Genomic DNA, 18,143 nt, shown 5'->3' on the forward strand with positions numbered 1-18,143 from the left:
CCTGATTATATTTTGATGCAATGTCAGAAATGAAGTTTTTAGTTGAGTAACGGGTACATAAATTTATACTCACATAAACCAGTTTGTTCTTCCTCAGAGCGATGTGATTTCCATTCACTGATAGCGCGACTGAGTTCAGAGCAGTCCAGCTTGGGCTGCCGCGGTGCTCATTGCGGGTGGTAACACTGAATCTGGTAGAGGTGCTCCTGCAGGTCTCAGTCACTGTGTAGTTACAGGATCCCTGGAAGTGGTGAAGTTTCCCATCGAATGTTGTGTAGTGAGGGTCCCCATAGATGTGGCAGGTGGCGGTGCTTGCTAGGTGACAGCCCCAGTAGCCATTTTGAATCTTACAGATTTCATCACTCGTGCAGGAGATTGCAGAGCATTGCATGAGGTTATTCCCCTTACACTCACATATGCTCTTACAATTCTCTTCCGTGAAGCTCTCTCCTTTCTGCAGGGATTGAAAACAATATATCAAATATTGTGTCAAGCCTGGCTCTCTGAGAATGCAGCATTTTATCCAATATCCCACAACTGTCTCAGGACCTGATGCATCACACTCTGTCGGTTCCACTCTATATATAGAATTCTCCTCTGGGATCAATGATACCTATTTTGCCTGCTGCTTTCTTGAGCTGACTTCAGCGCTTCTCCATCGGTCAATCTCAAAGGTACACAGCTGTGCATCCACCTATACAACAGTACCGGTGAGACCGGCATGTCAGAAGCCTGTCAGGAGTTCTAATAAGGAGACTTCGTGCCTTATTTAGATCTCGGCAGACGGGTTACTCCATCACAAAGGTGACAGATATCCCATCCACTGAAATATAAATCTCATTATATCCTATGAGATTAATATTTCAGCAGACAGGATATTCATCACCATTGTGATGGAGTAAACCGTCCGCCGAGATCTAAATCTGGCCCTTAGAGAGACCTATTGTGTGAGTACCTAGAAACAGAGAGACAGCTGTGTTCTAAAACTAACAAATGGTTTGGCAAGGATAGCTATGTGAGTGTTTCTTAGGAGATTTAAGAAGTTTTTTCTATGGGCAGAAGCCAAACCCACTACAAACACAATATGACCTGTTTCATGTCTTTTAGTTACTCTGGGAATCTGTGAGGCCCATATCTGAAGAGTGGCAGCACATTAGATAAATAGACACAGCGTGCCCTGCGTTGCATGTGCGCGGAACGCATGAGTAAACTCAACTTCCACTTTTAGTGTCCTTTTAGGATCGACTGTAGGAAAGGATAGTTCCCTCTCGGCATTTTGTTCATATTCAGTCAAAGAGAATCATGTACGAAATTCGCACTGTCCTATTGTTTTTGATGTTTTCCTAGCACCCTGATAAGCGGTCTCTGTCCTACATCTTTTATATGTGGTCTGTTTCCTAACCATCCTGAGCCTGAAGTGTTCTTATCTTACCTGGACTAATCTGGATATTCTTTTCTCTATATCAACTACTTTCCTTTCCCTACCTTCCTTCGTGGAGTACAGCTTCCATGAAGTTGGGACAAGGTACCCTCTGCTGCAGGTCTTCTTACTTTCACAGATGTTGTTTTGCTGATGTCCCTGACACTGGCTGATTTCCCTACACCCCTGCCTTCTAAGGCTCTCTCGATGTCGGCTTATGTTCAAATCAGATGGACTTCTCCTCCTTCAATACACAAGGTATCTGATAGGCGATCTTTGCCTCCAATGTTATCCCATATCATTGTAAATAGGAGGTGGGTGTGATCTCAAATTGCAGACATAATTCAATCAGGAGAGCACTATTTCTGACAGGTAATATGTAAAGTCAGTTGCTGTAACTGCAACCTGTTGTCCCGCATTCCAAAAAACATGACAAGTCACTGTTAGTGAAAATAAATACTTCCCAGCATACAAGGCATGCTCAGGGATTGAAAGCAGGAGCTCTCGTTTTGATCAAGAGCCACTGGGCTTTCAATTTGTCCTGGGAATGCTGCTGCATGCCGTTGACTTTGGCTTATTAAGAATAAAAGTAGTGTACACGCAGGTTTGCCTCACTAGTGGCAAAGCAACAACTACTTGTCTATCTTAAAGTAACGTCACCATGTCCATTTAGCAACTTGTGATCAGTGCTTCTGGAAATTAGGAATCATTTTCTGTCTTTTTCAGAAAATCAGTAACAAGGTTAATTGATTGTCTGAAATTGAATTGATGTTATTAATTTGGGAGGGGCTACCATTTCCAACTTAGTAACCACAATCTGGTTAGGATAAACCACAGTTCTTAAGAGAGCCTCCGCTGATCCCCTGGAAGCTGTAGCACAAGCAGAATGCAGTTCCCCAAAGAAAAGACTCAGGGTCAAGCAGGACTAACAATTTTAAAGTCAAGAAAATTATGCAATATCACCCCAAATCAGATTAGAGAAAAATGCAATGAGAAATAACACACCAACACAATGAATAGAGGGTCAAAGGAATTTGATTTTTTTAATGTTTTGAGCCAAAAGGAGGATAGAATAATTAAAGCACTTATGCAAACCGTTGGTTCACATTTGACCTGGACCCCGGTGGGATTTCAGTCCAACCGAGATGGAGAGGAGATCTAATACAATAAGCATGTTTCCCCAGTCTTAGCCTTTTCTTCAGCAGATCAAAGACTTATAACAGGGCAGGGTGTGTGTCCAAAGAGGGACAGGACTGGATTTCAAAGTTCCCATTGCCACTTCAAAAGATTTACTCCCTTGAAATGGCCCATGGGTTTACCTTTGCTTTTAAATATCTTCTAGGCTCTCTAAATTCACCAGGGGGGGCAATACTGAAGGAGTTAGCCAGACGGGAAGGCTCCTCGAGGTCAAATACCTTTACTGTGATATCCCGATGAACCATCTTCTAGCGCGGCGAACACTGATGAGCAGGAAGAGCCTGGTTTTCATTTTTACTTGACCTCTCTGGGGAACACTTAGAACCTTGTCCCACCTGTCTGTAAATTAAATTCCACTTTTCTCAAATCACTTGGAAAGTCCCTCCTGTTCACTACAGCATCCCTCGGGTCCTCAGCACAGGATTCTAGGTACACTTTCTCTAGTCAGGGACTCTGCAGGGTCCAGTCTTCTGTGGGCAGCCGGACCATCTGGGCAACATGATGTTCTCTCCCAGCTCCATGAATATTTTTAGGAGGTGGCAGTAATATTCCAGTTCTATCGTATGCACTAACCACTGATTCGACAATTTCCTACACTCAAATGTGCACTTTGGCCATGCCAAACTCTGACAGTAGAGGTGCGAGAGGCACTGGCAGCTCGAAGAAGGCTCATTCCAGGAGCCTGGCTCTGCCTCTGTCAAGGTCCACTTGGACCCTTCAGACCAATACGAGCTGAGCTTTCATTTCACTTCCAAGTGCCACCCACACCCTAAAGCCATATACCAAGAAATAAAATAAAAGAAGGAATATTTGTATATAAAATGAGTCTGAAATGACCTACCCATCTAATGGCTTTTAATTCACCGACCCTCCCTTTTCCTCATGAACAAATATGAAAGCGCCTTAAGATATGCTAGTTCAGGATGTGCGCTGTTCAAAACCCTTGTGTTTGATTAATGGACCATAAAGTTGCTCCATGTATAATAAGAGTATAGGCCACACATAGTGTGCACATGACAACTAACTTGCTTTCTACTTCATTATGGCATTGCATCAAGACCCGGAGGAGAAGTCAATGTTTGTAAGTTAATATTTAAATACTATCATTTTTAATAAATGCCTCACAATGCAGTAATATTATCTGGTGTACTAAGGAGAAACATTTCCACAGGTAAAGATCTTTAAAAGATTTAAGTGTGTTTATACCTAATCTTTGTTGCATTATTTACACACCACACATTTTCAGGGCTTGAATCATGCAAAAGCTCTTAGAGATAAGCCCGACTCTTGGTTCAGCTCCGACTCAGCTCTCCATGTTTATTTTTAGACATAATCACCTCTAGCTGACGGTACCTTTTAAGTCCTCCTGTTCAGCCGGTGATAACAGGTGTCAAATGCCATACAATGTAACATCTATGACAGCAGCACTCACCTGGTAGTACTGGTTCTTGTGCCAGCAGCCACAGTCAGCAGTGGACACACAGGTAGCCCCACTTTGGACATACCCCTCATTACACTCGCAGCCCTCGACACAGGGCTCACTGCAGTTGTCTGGGGCAGTTCGGTCAAGGCATGTTGCAGGGCAAGCTGTCATGCAAGCGTTGTAGTGGCTTTTAGAATCACAAGCGTACGCTATATGGGAGAGAAATACACAAGGATTAATTGGAACTTTGACTTTGTGAATCAGAAAACAAAATAAGCCATGATAACTGTTTTTATGAATTATAATTTATTTTTTGTAAGGTGCATCAAGACGGGAACTGTAATGCCAGATGTCACTATTCCCTACTTTAATGGTACTCATTTTACCTACTGATGAACGGAGGATAGTCTGGAACAAGTAATGCCAAATAAATCCTCTGACCTGCTAGACACACACACCTGTGGAAGGGTTGTTACGTCCACTTTTTAAATATTTATTTGTAAATATTTATTTTTATTGATGGCACTGCTGCTAATTTTTGATCTCATCACACAAGAAGTCATACCATTTACACATTAAAAGCTCCTCTAAGGACTATTACGTTCACACTGAACCTGTCGGTTGCCACTATGACACCCGGTACATGTACAGCTTCAGTTGTGGTCACCACAATGAGACCCGTTATGGCCTCAGCCCCCCTGGTGCCCCCCATGCTCACGGCCAATGCGTCACTCGGCTGTGCAGCCTTCAAACAGGAGTCCATACTTTGATCTGGAGCAGTGACTCTGAGAACAGAAGTAGCTATTCCTTCTTTTCCCGATCACCACCCAGTCATCAGTAACTTGACAGGAGGAGGCAGGCAAACAGTGGGACACAAGAGTGGGGTTTCTTGTGCTAAGGGATATTAGGGCTTTGGTTTAGTGTTAAGGAATCACTGATTTACCAGTTTGGTGTTTGGTTTAGGTGGATCATTCTATGGGAATGTTCTAGACAATCACATTTCATGGGCATTCCTTTGAGAGCTAGAGCATAGAACAAACTGCTTGGGGGATGTGTCCCAGATGACTGACACCAGCATTGAGTCCCATGATTCACCTCCAAGGACCCTCTGATGGACACTCTAGAGTGAGCTATTGATGGCATCATTTAGGACGAACAAAATTGAGAGAGTGATTAGATCATTCAATGTAGTATTTTTAACAGGAGATCTACCTAAAATATTTTTACCGTTTCATCTCAGTGACAACTCAAGTGAGTGCAAAAGAATATTGTTGAGATGCATAAACAAAAACAATTTTACTCCACTCTTGATTACCTTGATCACCCCACAATTATTTACGGAAATTAAGTTTGGAAGTGCTCCATGCTCTCCTCTGGTGAGTCAGCACCGAGAGCCAGTGATGTTTTTTAGTTTGTAAACAGGTCATGAAGCAATGACGGTATGTAAGTGACCAAAGAAATGCATTAGGAACAGAAAGATTTGAGCATTTAAGGAATTGATATGGAAATGAAATAGATATGACCATTAAAAGTTGATTTCCATTGTGGTATTCCGAGTATGAATACGCTGGTACTTTATGTAATAATTTTTTACAGAAAATGGTATCCTAAGTATCAAAATATAAATTAAGTCGTGGCAAAGGAAGTGGGAGGGGTTAATGAGAATGATGTTTGAATTAACATTGCAGTTAGTCTACTGAAGAAGCACTCTTTTACAAATTTATGTTTATGTTATTATCAGACAAAATACTAGGGAAATTGGAAATAACTAGCCCCGGATTGTAACCAGCGGGGCTTAGAGGTGGACATATGTTAGCAGTAAAATCTACAATTCAGAGTGTATGTGGACCAGTATTTGAGGGTATTTCTTAAACACTGTTGAAGCATCTGTAGAAGTGGTGTGCCTAAGAAGATTGTTAAAATGGACGTGAATCCTTTTGAAAATATTAAATGAACAGATAATCTTAATGAATGTGTCAATATATGTATTATAAATATTTTACTGATAATTTGCATGGGGATATTTTAATTTGATGTTGGAATCTTTCTGTAAGATTTCTCACAAGCTATTTTGCTTGTATTCTGTTGTGATTAATATTGTAATTCTATTACTATTAACAGGAACTTCTGTAACACAAATATGAATTCAAAAATAAACATAAAGAACAATTGTTCACACCCACACCTGTCAATCTCCTGTCAAAACACCTGAGAGAATGTCTGGCGTTGTAGAGCTTCGGTAGGAGGAAGCCAAACTTACGGTGTGGTTTATGTTTCGGAGGATGGGTTACTCCGTCACAACAGTGACGGATATTCCAGCCCCTGAGATATAAATCCCCTAGGGTAAAATGGAATTTATGTTTCGGCAGACGGGATATCCGTCACCGTTGTGATAGAGTAACCGTCTGCCAAAATAGAAATCAGGCCCATACAGCTTAAAGACATGAAATATCATCATTTGAGCAGTTCTAAGATTTGCGTCCCCTTGATCAGAATAACATCAAACAGTTTGAAGCTTAGAGACTGTGCTTGTAACTTGTAAAAATATGGAACTATATACTTTGATGGCTGTATGTGTAATTAGAGATGTGCAAAAAGCACAATACTTCCACTATATAAAATATGTGAGTCTCCTGAGATATCAGCATGAAAGTTGTAGACATGATGCTCAAAGGGCGAGCTGCAAAAGTTGTCAGCACAACACAGGCAACCGCAGAACATGTCCAGCTTCACACATTATCTGCTTGAACCAAGTCTCCCATAAAAACTTACACAAAACAAGTAATTGTCAGCTTTCTAGGTGTTCAAGAAGCTAAAGTTTAAAAACAAATCTCTCCATCCAATAGAACCAGACATTCCCTTCTTCCTTTCACGGGTATCTTTCAATCAATGCTACACATATTCAGCCAATATATCTCCCAATTCTATTGCAGGCAGTCTCATGATACCCCGGCATGCTGCAGCAAATGAAGATAAGGGGTGGTATTTAAGTGAGTTTAGTGAAATACTTACGACAGAATGTAGAGTTTCTCCAAGGAGCGATGGTCACTCCTACATGTTGGCAAGCATCGGCATAGGCCTGCAGTGTCTGGCACAATGTATCCTGGTCTCCTTCCAGTGCACAGAGGTCATAGACACAGCTTTCAAGAGCATTGTCAGGGTTCACCACTGAGTTGCAGACCCTGAAAGGCGCATCTGGGCTGGTGAGTAATCCGCAGTACTTGTCACTTCGGTAGAGCTCCACTGTGGGTGGTGGACATGGCTTCGTTGTTGGAGGAGTCGGTGTTGGTTTTGTGGGGTCACAGGCCGGGTCATCATCAGGGACCTGCCAGCTGTTTCCGAGCTGGTTGGTGCTCTGAGCTTGTTGTCCGTTGGGCATCATAAAATCATCCTGTCTCAGGTTATTGAAGTTTCCGCACATGCCGCAGGTCTTGTTGAAATAAGTGGTCGGGACCTTCACCTCTACGTTATGATTAGTGTCATAGGAAACCGTCAGCTTGAAATCTGTCTCCAGCATGGTGTAACTCCCACTCCTTCGCACTGTCACTGAACCATTAGCCAAGGTTAGCGGCAAGGTCGTCCAAACCATATTCACCTGAGGGAGATCAAAGGAGACGCTCACTTGGTGGTCGTGTAGGATGTACCACCACAAACACAGTGTTTAGAGCAATTGTTATTCAACTTTCAATTGGGAACAGGCCACTGAATATGTTAATTTATTGTAAAGCGAAGATGTATTATGTCTTAATTCATCTCTTGGTTGAAGAAATTTACACTCAAAGGCAAACTATATATTAACTCTAGCGTAAAGCAGGAATTGTTAGCACCTTGCTCCTCAGAACGAATATATAAAGGTGAAGAAATATACCTATACTTTATGTAGTAAGGCTAGTGTAGAAGACAGATATTGAGAGAAAGAAGTTTTCCATGAAGTAGGGCAGGAAAAAACTGATAAAAGGAATAGAAAAGTCTAAAAGAGGCAGGAAGAACGCAGGGCTAGCGTTCAGGTGACGTTGGTAGAGAGCGAGATGCCTCGCAGTGGAATGCATTGATACCAGAATCAGATTGACCCTGAGTAGATTTAAAGGCAGCACAAGGCTACAGTGACAGGGAGCAATCATGGCAAGTGAAGCTAGTAAGCTGATGGAGGAATCAAAGAAAGATTCAAAATAATGCAAAACATGTTAAAAGCGCACTTCTGGTGTCTTAAAGGTGAAGGTATTAATATATAGTGTGGCCAGTAAGAAGAACATTTTAATTATCAAGCACAAAAGAGATAACACTTTAGGAGACTAGAATAAAAAGAAGTAAGCAAAGCATACTGGTAGAAAGTGAAACTGCATTAATAAACAGTGTCAGTAATCTGTTAAGTAAGAAAAACTATTGTTAACTATTAAAGAGAATGATGTGTACGCTTACCAAAACCCGATCGCGCTCATTTCTGATGATCTGTACTTGTTGACCATACACGTGGACAATGACCTTCTGCACGTAGGAGACGGATGGGTTCCCGCGATGCTCATTCTTGGCTTCTACATTGAAATATGGCAGCGATGTGGAGTTGGTGCAGAGTTTGGCCAATGTGTAGGTGCAGAGGCCCATGAAGGGATGGTTCTGATTGTCAAAGGTGCTGTAGTGAGGGTCATTGTGGACTCTACAGATGCCGTAAGTGTAGGTGCTACATTCGGGCTTCCCATTGGAAATCCCGCAGTATTGGTCCTTCCCACATGTATCATCTTTACAAACCAAACTGCCCCCTTGGGATGGACAGCGGCACTTTTTGGAGCAGGTGTCATCCGTCCAGTGTTCAGATCCAACTGGGTAGTGTTTGTCATCCTCCCAACACCCACACTGAGTACGGGGGACACACTTGTCATTGTAGAGGAGATACCCACTGTCGCAAACACAGCCTTCAATGCATGGACGGTCGCAGAGGGAAGGTGAGCTGGGAGACACGCAGGTACCTGGGCAGGCGTTGCCACACTGCTCGTAGTGACTGTTGGCGCCGCAGTGGATTGCTATCAAAAGAGGACAGTATGTTATGTAAATTAACCACAATTATATAATTACTTGTTTACTGCAAAATAATCATTACTGGTGATTTACATTCATCACGAGCAATGTTACATGTTAAGCTAATGAGGTGTTTTCCATGGTGATAATGAATAAGGACATGTACATGTTTATCTACAAGATTTGTGCTTACAAACATTAAAGTCTTAAACATTTTACAGGAAATTGCTATAAGAGACAAGTTATATTTATTAATATTTTGAGGAATTATTATTTTGCATTGAAAGACAATCTTTTTACACCTAGGGCACACTGACGTCTAAGCTAGGGTTTCTGCTCTTGTGCTCAGCTTCTCACAAGAGATCTTGCTGGTTAATGGTCCACTTATTAATATAATTACATAACATGCTATTTTTTGGCCAGTTAGTGATGCACTGTTCAGGATAATTGGCACGTTTGAGTGAACACAGTAGGTTTAAGGTAGTAGGAGGGTTGCTAAAGTTGCTACAGTCTCAGAGTTAAATAGTTTGTTTTCCTGACATCCCTGTATTTACAGCTGTGACCTTCTCAAGGCTGACTCCTTACCTTCCCTTTCCACCATTCAAATGGGCTGCCTGACATTGCAAACTCTCTCTCTCCGCCCCATCCAATCAAAATCCACTTCTCCAAATGAACAGTAACTTCCAGACATTGGAATGTCCATAAACAGAACTTCAGCCCCTTCCAACAATGGGAAGCTCAACCAACCAGTGCTTCTCTCTGTTCTACACCAGCACCACTCATCTTCTGAGCGTGCCAACCCTCCCTAAACCTTGCAGCTCTGTTTGCGGAGAGAATTGTAACTCTTAATGAACACTTGCTTTCAAACAAAGGATGCACCGGGTCCCTTGGAGTGGTGTTGGAGAACCACGGTCAGTAGTCTTGATGCACTAGTACTTCTATTCGCACAGGGAGGTTGAGCCTCACGCAAAGAAAGGCAAACCAGTCACTACCAGCAGTCATCCAGCTGGTTAGTGCCTTCCCTTCTTTCTGCTGATTAGTCTAGGGGGGGCCGGGGAGAACCTTGACATCTCATGGTCTACACTAACAATCCGCATTGGATGTGAGTGAAGGCAATTACTCTCAGACATGTTCTTCCCGCCCTTTCCTCCTGCACGTGCTCTTGCGTACTCACCACCCCTCTCCCACGCTACCCATCCTGTGACTTCCTAAGAATTATTACTCTTTTATGACTCTCCCACTGTGCGGGGATGATTTTCCCTACATCGACTTAACTTTAAAGCCAAATACAATGTGTGTCTCCAACAACTACTAAAAAACAACCTGTTGTTTTGTTTTAAATCTGTGTAGTATTATGAATGGTTCTTGAAAACGCAGTTTCCAACTTAATTTCGCAGAGGGCCAGACCTAATACTACAATTTCTACATTTAAAAAAATGACATACAATAATCCTAAATATAAAGAAATCTTTTACATCATCATGGGTGGTCTTGGAAATCTGGCATGCATCTGACCCCACTGAAACCATGCTCGACACCACTACACTCACATCTCCCTTGGCATTCCTTGGCCGTGCCAAACCTCTCTAAAGCATTTCCTTCTGCAGCTTCGATTTATATCTTAGAGTATGTCCATCTTCTGTTTCTAGGATTCCTGACAAGTGACAGAAGGCAGGATACTTAAATACCACCTGTAGATAACAGGCTAAGGAGTTACAACTCCATGATGGTAGCAGTAGCATCTCTGGATGACAAAAACTATAGCTGTCTCAATACATGCAAGAAGGTACCCAATTTTCCAACAACTATACAAATTGTTACCTAACCAGTTTACTTGTAAATGGGAATTTCACTCAACAATGAAAACAACTGGACATTATACTCTATCCCCCGGCATACGTGACACTGCCAGACTCATGTGGTTTTTGTGGTGTTTATACTCACGGCAGAATGTGTCGTTTCTCCAGGAGCCGACCGAGATGTCGTCCGCCTGACACGCTGCAGCATAAGACTCAAGGTTGTTACACAGACTTCCTATGTCCATGTCGAGGGCACACAAGTCGAAGAGGCAGGCACCAAAATAGGCTGCTGGGTCAATTTTCCCGTGGCAGGTGCTGAAGGGTCCAGTTGGGTCCATCAGAATCCCACAAAATAGAGGACTTTGGATAAGGTCTTTATCCGCATCTGTGCAGTTTGGCTCAATGCCGATATCTGGCAAACAACTAAAACCAGAAGATGGTGAAGTCAGCTTTACAGTGAAAAACTATCTTTTTTTGTACATTAATGTGCAGAGCTGCCATTTGATAGTAAATAAATGAGGCAGCCATGTATGTAATATTGGTATTTCTTAAAAGAAAATCATTGAGTGAAAAAATGACAGTATGGCAGGCAAGATGAGCCCCTTTCGGGGGAGGGCGAAAGGCAGTCCCAGGACGAAACTGGTATATAGCATCTCATCTCATTGACTTCCTTTGAGCAAGCGGACATACATCCTGCTGCCCCATTAGTGTATCGCAACCTCTCAGGCACATGCTCATGTCTACTCATCCTTGGATGAACTATTGATTCTTAAGTAGAGAAAATTCAACACAAACAATCCATTCAGTTTGGGTTAGTTATGGCACAAAACAACATGCAAGGTCCAGAGAGTCAACCACACTAAAGCATCGGGTGTTCTTACATGTGGCTAAAGTATATAAAGGCCATATAATCACAATAAGCAGGTGAGGCAAAGGGCAAGACAATCACCCAGATTTATTTATTACGCTATTATGTGCAGTTTTTACAATGAGAACCAGAGCCACGAGGGTAGCTGAGCGCTTTACCCAGATCCAGCGACTGGCCACGTCACTGTAAAACAAGCATCGGCATAGCCAATAGGTCTCGCCTTTGGGACCTTATAAGTGTTTAGCCATGCAAAAGTTGATGTTGTTGCACCAAGGATATTGTGCTGGATAACTAAACACTTATAAGGTCCCAAAGGCGAGACCTATTGGCTAGGCCAATGCTTGTTCTGTCTTGTGTTGGCACTGTGAATATGTGTTGTGACTGCATTATGGTGTACGTGACCATTGCTCAGATCGCGATTGTTTTATCAGCTGTGTTACTGTTTTACACAATTACTTGTCAAGCTGAGATGTGCGTGTTTTAAAAAAATATATTTTGACTTTCAATTTCCTTCCTGCTTCGGGGGTGCCTCGAGAAGTCTCTTTAGTTAATGGCTCTAGCGTGAACGAGGAGGATGGCTTCAAACAACAAAGCGACGTGTTTCCTTTGAATGTGTGTGTGTCACTGGGAGTTCTAGTGACTGTGTCCTTGATGCCTTTAGGCCACGCTGCTTGCATTCCGGGTTGTGCACGGAGGGCTCGCTGACTAACGTGTCCTTACGCGACTTCTCTGCAGTTCTGCACATGGCCATGTGAGTCACGCGTCTGGCGTGGGTCTGGGTAGTAGAATGCGGTCTGTCTCTTTCCTTATATCTTTGGTGGGTAGGGGCCTTTTGCAAAATGCGCGCACATGTATTGTTGCGCAAATGGCATTTTTTTCTGGGGATTTTATGCATTGCCAACGTAAAAAACAATAACATTCTGTGCGACACAGTCTAGCTGACTTAAAAACGCAGGTAGGCCCCTAGAAGACACAATCAATCAAAACCCGACAGTAATGACGGGTAATTTTGGAACGTCTTTTAAGGCAAGCATTCCTGCAGACAGTGGAAGCCACGAGAGTGCTGATTTCAGAAATAGGTAGCTGAAGGACACTAGGTTCATCAAGTCCAGAGGGAGCAGTACAAAACAACAACAAAAATAATTCTTATAGGAATATCCCTTATTTGATACTGGGTACATCCCCAGATACCGTTTTATTGGACTACTTCACAAGTTTCACTTCACAATTCCCCATACATCATATTGCCTTTAACGCGCAGGTTTCAAAACTATGTGAAACCACTGTTACACACTACTTGGGGCAACCCCCACAAACTACGTTCTCTCCCTCCCTACTCCACCCACTGCCTAAGAAAAACATGTGCATAGAGGTTTGGGCTACTCTGTTTAAAAAGGGGTTGGGATTAAAACATCTTCCAATGGCAGAGGTCAGACCCGGGACCAGGGTTCGATTCCCGACGCGGCAGGGTCTGGAGCCCAATTGTCCACGGACTCGATAATTCTCGCTTCGGTGCCTACTCTAAGCACGAGTTCACACTATGCAGCTCTGGGCAACAAGCTTGCTTAATCTCCACAACGGCCCCCCCGCGGCGGGATGCCTGGCTTTCACCTTGGGGATGCCCAGTACGGGTTATCTCACAGGGAAAAACCAGGACGGGTTCCCAATGCAAGCGCCGAGATGCCCAAGGGTAATTTGAGCGCTATATAAGACCGCACATACATACATACATACATAAATGATGCTTTCAGACACTACTACGAGCCTACATGCTAACTATTTTCAGGAGCTGGAGTGGCAGAGAGTATGTGCACATGTGGGGATGTTAGATGGATAGAAATGGTGTTCGATGTGGAATGTGAAACGGCCCTTACCACCACCAACACTCGAAAGGCAACTCCTTCTGTGTGAGGTGGACAGCCCAGATGTCTCCTACTTCTGTTTATGTGGGCAGATGGTTCAAAGTGTTGGACTACATTACACTCAACATGTATGTTTGATATAGCATATAGACTAAGGCCAAAAAAGAGAATTCAGGTGTCGTTAGCCTTTGTACTGTAGAATGCTTCCTGTACCACCAAGCGCTTCCCCATGAAATGCGTTCCCTTTAACATAGCTGAAAAAAATGCATTCAGGTGCAGTGCTGACGAACAAACAAACTGGCCTCCAGGAACACAGACACACAATTCAGGTTTTAGCAAGGCAAAAATTACTGCTGCAATAAAAATATATCAGACATCCTGAGTTTTGTTTTGAAGCAATTAAAGGTCACAAAGGATGAATTTATCTGCGAAACCATGAACACAAAGGGAGATGCGTTTAAAATTCTGCTTTGAACAACAGAAGGAAACTGCTGTGTCCAGCTCGCACGTGTTGGGGCTCCCGGGCCTGCGCTTCCAAGTGCTCTTCCAAGAAAGAGAACATGGTTGGCGAGGGCCTCCTTTACACCAGCACAAGTCTGACTAGTGCCCCGAGGTGAGCCAGCGTCTGCTCTCGGCCTCCAAAGAGCGTCAGGAGATGTCTCTTTAAGAGCCTCCGCTTCTTAAAGAGACCTCTTGTTTTACGTAGTCCACATGCCCGAAAACCCATTAAGTTAAAAAACAAAAGTAACAATCACTGCCGCGAAAGTTAAAGCGAGCGCGCTAATTGAAAAAGAATGTCAGGAATGTAGCTGGCATCCGGCCGCGCTGCTGCTCGCTCCCAAGCACCCTAGGCCAGGGGACATGCACCCGCCGTGGGTCAATTGTGTGCTATCTTTCTTAGAAAGACACATGCAAAGGCCAATAGCGGGATATTTAAATAAAGCACACGCACAAGCATATGTTTCGAGTTTAAAGCCCTTACTAAAAGCCTTGCAGAGCAGCGCATGCGCACTGGCTCTGGCGAGACCTAAAAGAGTCTTAAGTGATGTTACAAGAAGCTAAGGCTTGAAGGAAGGATTAGAGGCAACATCCAGGGGAAGCAAATGATGTTCATCCGGCTCTGGTGCAAGAGCCAAATAATCATTCTTGATTCGGATGCACCTCAATATGGTGCAAGGAACTGTCGATGACTTTCAGATGCATTCTTGTGGTCCATCTCTGGAAGTGACCTCATGTGAGGACGCAACTCATGACTGGTGAACTTTGAGCCATGGATGGTCAATTAATGAAAACAAAGATTGCACAGGCCCCTCTACAGGTACTGCCATGTTCAGACACAAACACCCAGGTTAACTTGATAGCAAACAAAAGACTGAATAAAGTCACCAAATGGAAGACTCTGTATCTGTAACCATGACACAGGAGCCTGATGTACCAAAGGATTTTACAATTGCAAACCCAGCGATTTTCTAAATCACTGGGTTTGTGATTGCAAAATCACTAGTTGCTATCTACGAGACCTACTTTAGGAGCCATAAAAAAATTCAGACTTATAAAATAGGTTTTCCAACCTATACAGGATCATAATTTGGGAGGGGTGTGAAAGGAAAATGGCTTCCAATTTGCAACCACAATTCCAGTCGTAAACCAGTGACTAGTTACTGGCTCCTCATACGAGTCTCAAAGGGCAAGATGGTCCCAATGAGAACCCATTCCCCTTTGAGAAATGGTTGGCAGATTTGGGGGGACCTACCCCGTCTGACGTTTTCTCAAACAGGAAACGTTTTAAAACAAAGAAAGTGCTAGTTCAGTCAAGGAAAACAGGTTGCTTTTTAAAAAAAGTAAAGCTTTCCATTTGAGAATTAAAATACAGGATTGGTTGTCTGCTGTCTTTTGTAGACCTCCATGCCTGTTTTTGCAGCCAATCAGAAGGGGTCACAATTTTCATAATGTCAACTCAATATTAATTAGGTATTGTGCGCCCCCTGCAAATTGTGATTTGTGAACTAACCTAAGAGTACAGAGATTGGTTTGCAAAAGTATGTTCTATTCACTATAGTCCAACCACAATGTGCGAACACTTTTAGGCAGTGGAATCCTTGCACATCAAGTCCATAGTTCAATGATCCTTGACAGTCACAGACTCAAAAGTAAAACATTTACCCCCAACCTCGCCTTGGGTTCTTCCTTGTAACAAAGTGAACGTGCTTCTTGAATAATTATGCTAAAGGAAGCGCTAAATAAATTATTCCAGACTAGGGGTCTGATTTATGTTTTTGTAGACAGGTAACTCTATCACAACGGTAATGGATAGTCGTCGTCGAAATATAAATCCCATAGGACATAATGGAGTTATATTTTGCCGGACGGGATATCTGTCATCGTTGTGATGGAGAAACGCATACACCGAAATATAAATCAGGCCATAAATGAGGAAAAGAAAAAAAACTGCACAAACACATACACTGTCCTACCCAGGAGAACACAAACCATGCTGTGGTCTGACACACCATGTTGTCTCAATGCACCCCAAACGCAAAGCACAAGTAGAAGCAGGGACTTACAACTGAGCACCTGGGACACCCTCTTTGCAGCTATAAGAAGTCAATGTACATTCTTAGGATGTTTGAATCTTGCAAAACCACTTTCTTCTGACCTATTTATTGCACGGTGCCTGGTGCAGCACACACATATGCCTTCAGGGACAGTGCTAGGCCTGCAACAGCTTACATAAGTACACAAGTGTTGTATGGACCATGTACGTACCTCGAGTCATTATAAACCTGCCAGCTGTTTCCAAAGCTAGCGGAGTTGGTCTCCTGCTGACCGGATGGGTTCATGAAATCATCCTTCTTGTCGCCGTTGTAGTTGCCACAGATGCCGCACACCTCACCTTTGAAGACACTGGGCAGAGTCACTTCCACTCTGTGGTTCCCGTCAAACTTCACTCGGAGGCCAAACCCCGTGGTGAGTACAACGAATGCACCGCTTAGGTGGACGTTGAGCCCACTCACGTGCGTGAACGGTAGGTTGCTTCTGATACCATTAACCTATAAAGAGACAGTATATTTATGGCAACCATACAGATGTCACCTCCATCTATGATACATTAATACAACAGCTGGCCTTTCATAAAGAATCTGCACTTACAGTACTGCAGAAATGTTATGCTTTAAATGATACCTTGCAATATTACCCAATTCACCGCCTAAACTTGTGCCGACAAGGTACACTCAGATTTCTACATTTCATTCATGAGTCCCCCTAGCTATCTCATCTGGAACAACTGTTCCAAATGGCTGCCATACAGAGTTTGCCCGAAAAAAATTCTATTCTAATTCATCAAGTGAACAAAATGATTACACAAATGTCAAGATAAAAAACAAATAATCAATTACTTTTTTGATAACCAAATAGCTATAGTTCGGATGTTCTGTAGTCCACAGTGCTACCAACTGTTGACCCTGGTCTTTGGACTGGAATTTCAGTCCCCGTTAAAGACAAATGCCTGGTTTAGAGTTGGCAGGTCATTGAAACTACTTCGATTTATGAGCACTGGGGAAGCACTGAAGAGGGAGAAGAGTCCATGAGTGGAATTTCCTCCAACGTACTCCTCCATTCGTGGAGAGACAGTGGAAGCAGTAGAATTTCCAGCAATTGAGCACTCCCTTAAGAGACAGTACACGCCTCTCTAAACCCAGGCACTGAGCAGGGCTCTGATGCCCCTGGATCCCGCACTTGGTGATGTCATGTACACTAAGAGAGACAGAAATGAGAAGAACCAATGGAAATCTAATCTTGAAGAAATGGCCAGACCAGCAAGGAAAGGTAATATTTCCAAGAAAAATCAGGATAAAAAACACAGAGAAATTTAGGAGAAAAAACACAACATCAAATAGAAGACCAAAACTGGATGTGCGGGTCTTCAAAATAGCTAGCGGACAGAAGAACTTAGTAATAATAAAAAGAAAGTGACCATGCAAATCACCAAAGAGTGTAGGACACTGATGACTGGACAGGTACAGTAACAGAACCTGGCAGCACAGGGAGCACAGCACCCATGTCAAATGAAAGGGGCCCCAGGAAAAAATAGAATGTTCACCAGTTTGACATGTATTCAGCACCAAGGGGCCTATTCAAAGAGGTATCTGGAGTACGAAAAGCAGCCCTTCTGTAGGATTCATTAACTGCTCCTCAATGTCTTTGTGAACTGGCCCTAAAACAGGTCAAATGGGAATGAAATGGAACATTCTATGCAATTAGTACAAATGGAAAGGACTGGGTCTTTGTTGCAAAACAATCATAAAGGTTTGTACACGGGTAGAGCGCCTAAACATATGAGTGTTCTGAGAATTGGGTTAACATTGTAGTCATCCATGATGAGGCGCTGTTCCGTACACATCTGGATGCTTACACTTCCTCCTGAGCTGGTGCTAGAACTGGTTGGAATCTTGTTGTGCGCGTGCCACCAGTTTGGCTTCCTGCCAAGCATCATGAGAGGTAGAAAGGTGTGTCTGGATTGTTACACTTCAAGATGTTTTGTTTATGGCTACAGCTATTT

At 43.1% G+C, this 18,143-nt stretch overlaps 1 protein-coding gene across 1 annotated transcript in view; it reads right to left on the reverse strand.

The window, feature by feature from the left end:
- LOC146788647 (IgGFc-binding protein-like) overlaps positions 1-18,143 on the reverse strand; it is a 279,601-nt gene that overhangs the window by 145,293 nt on the left and 116,165 nt on the right. Inside the window, exons 20-25 of the mRNA XM_085635859.1 lie at positions 16,349-16,632; positions 10,998-11,275; positions 8,460-9,058; positions 7,053-7,635; positions 4,050-4,249; positions 74-454 (exon numbers count right to left, since the gene is read on the reverse strand). Coding sequence (XP_085491985.1) covers positions 74-454; positions 4,050-4,249; positions 7,053-7,635; positions 8,460-9,058; positions 10,998-11,275; positions 16,349-16,632 — 2,325 coding nt within the window. The remainder of the gene's footprint in view (positions 1-73; positions 455-4,049; positions 4,250-7,052; positions 7,636-8,459; positions 9,059-10,997; positions 11,276-16,348; positions 16,633-18,143) is intronic.

This window comes from Triturus cristatus, chromosome 11, assembly GCF_964204655.1.
Source record: "Triturus cristatus chromosome 11, aTriCri1.1, whole genome shotgun sequence".
In the NCBI taxonomy this organism is placed as follows: domain Eukaryota; kingdom Metazoa; phylum Chordata; class Amphibia; order Caudata; family Salamandridae; genus Triturus; species Triturus cristatus.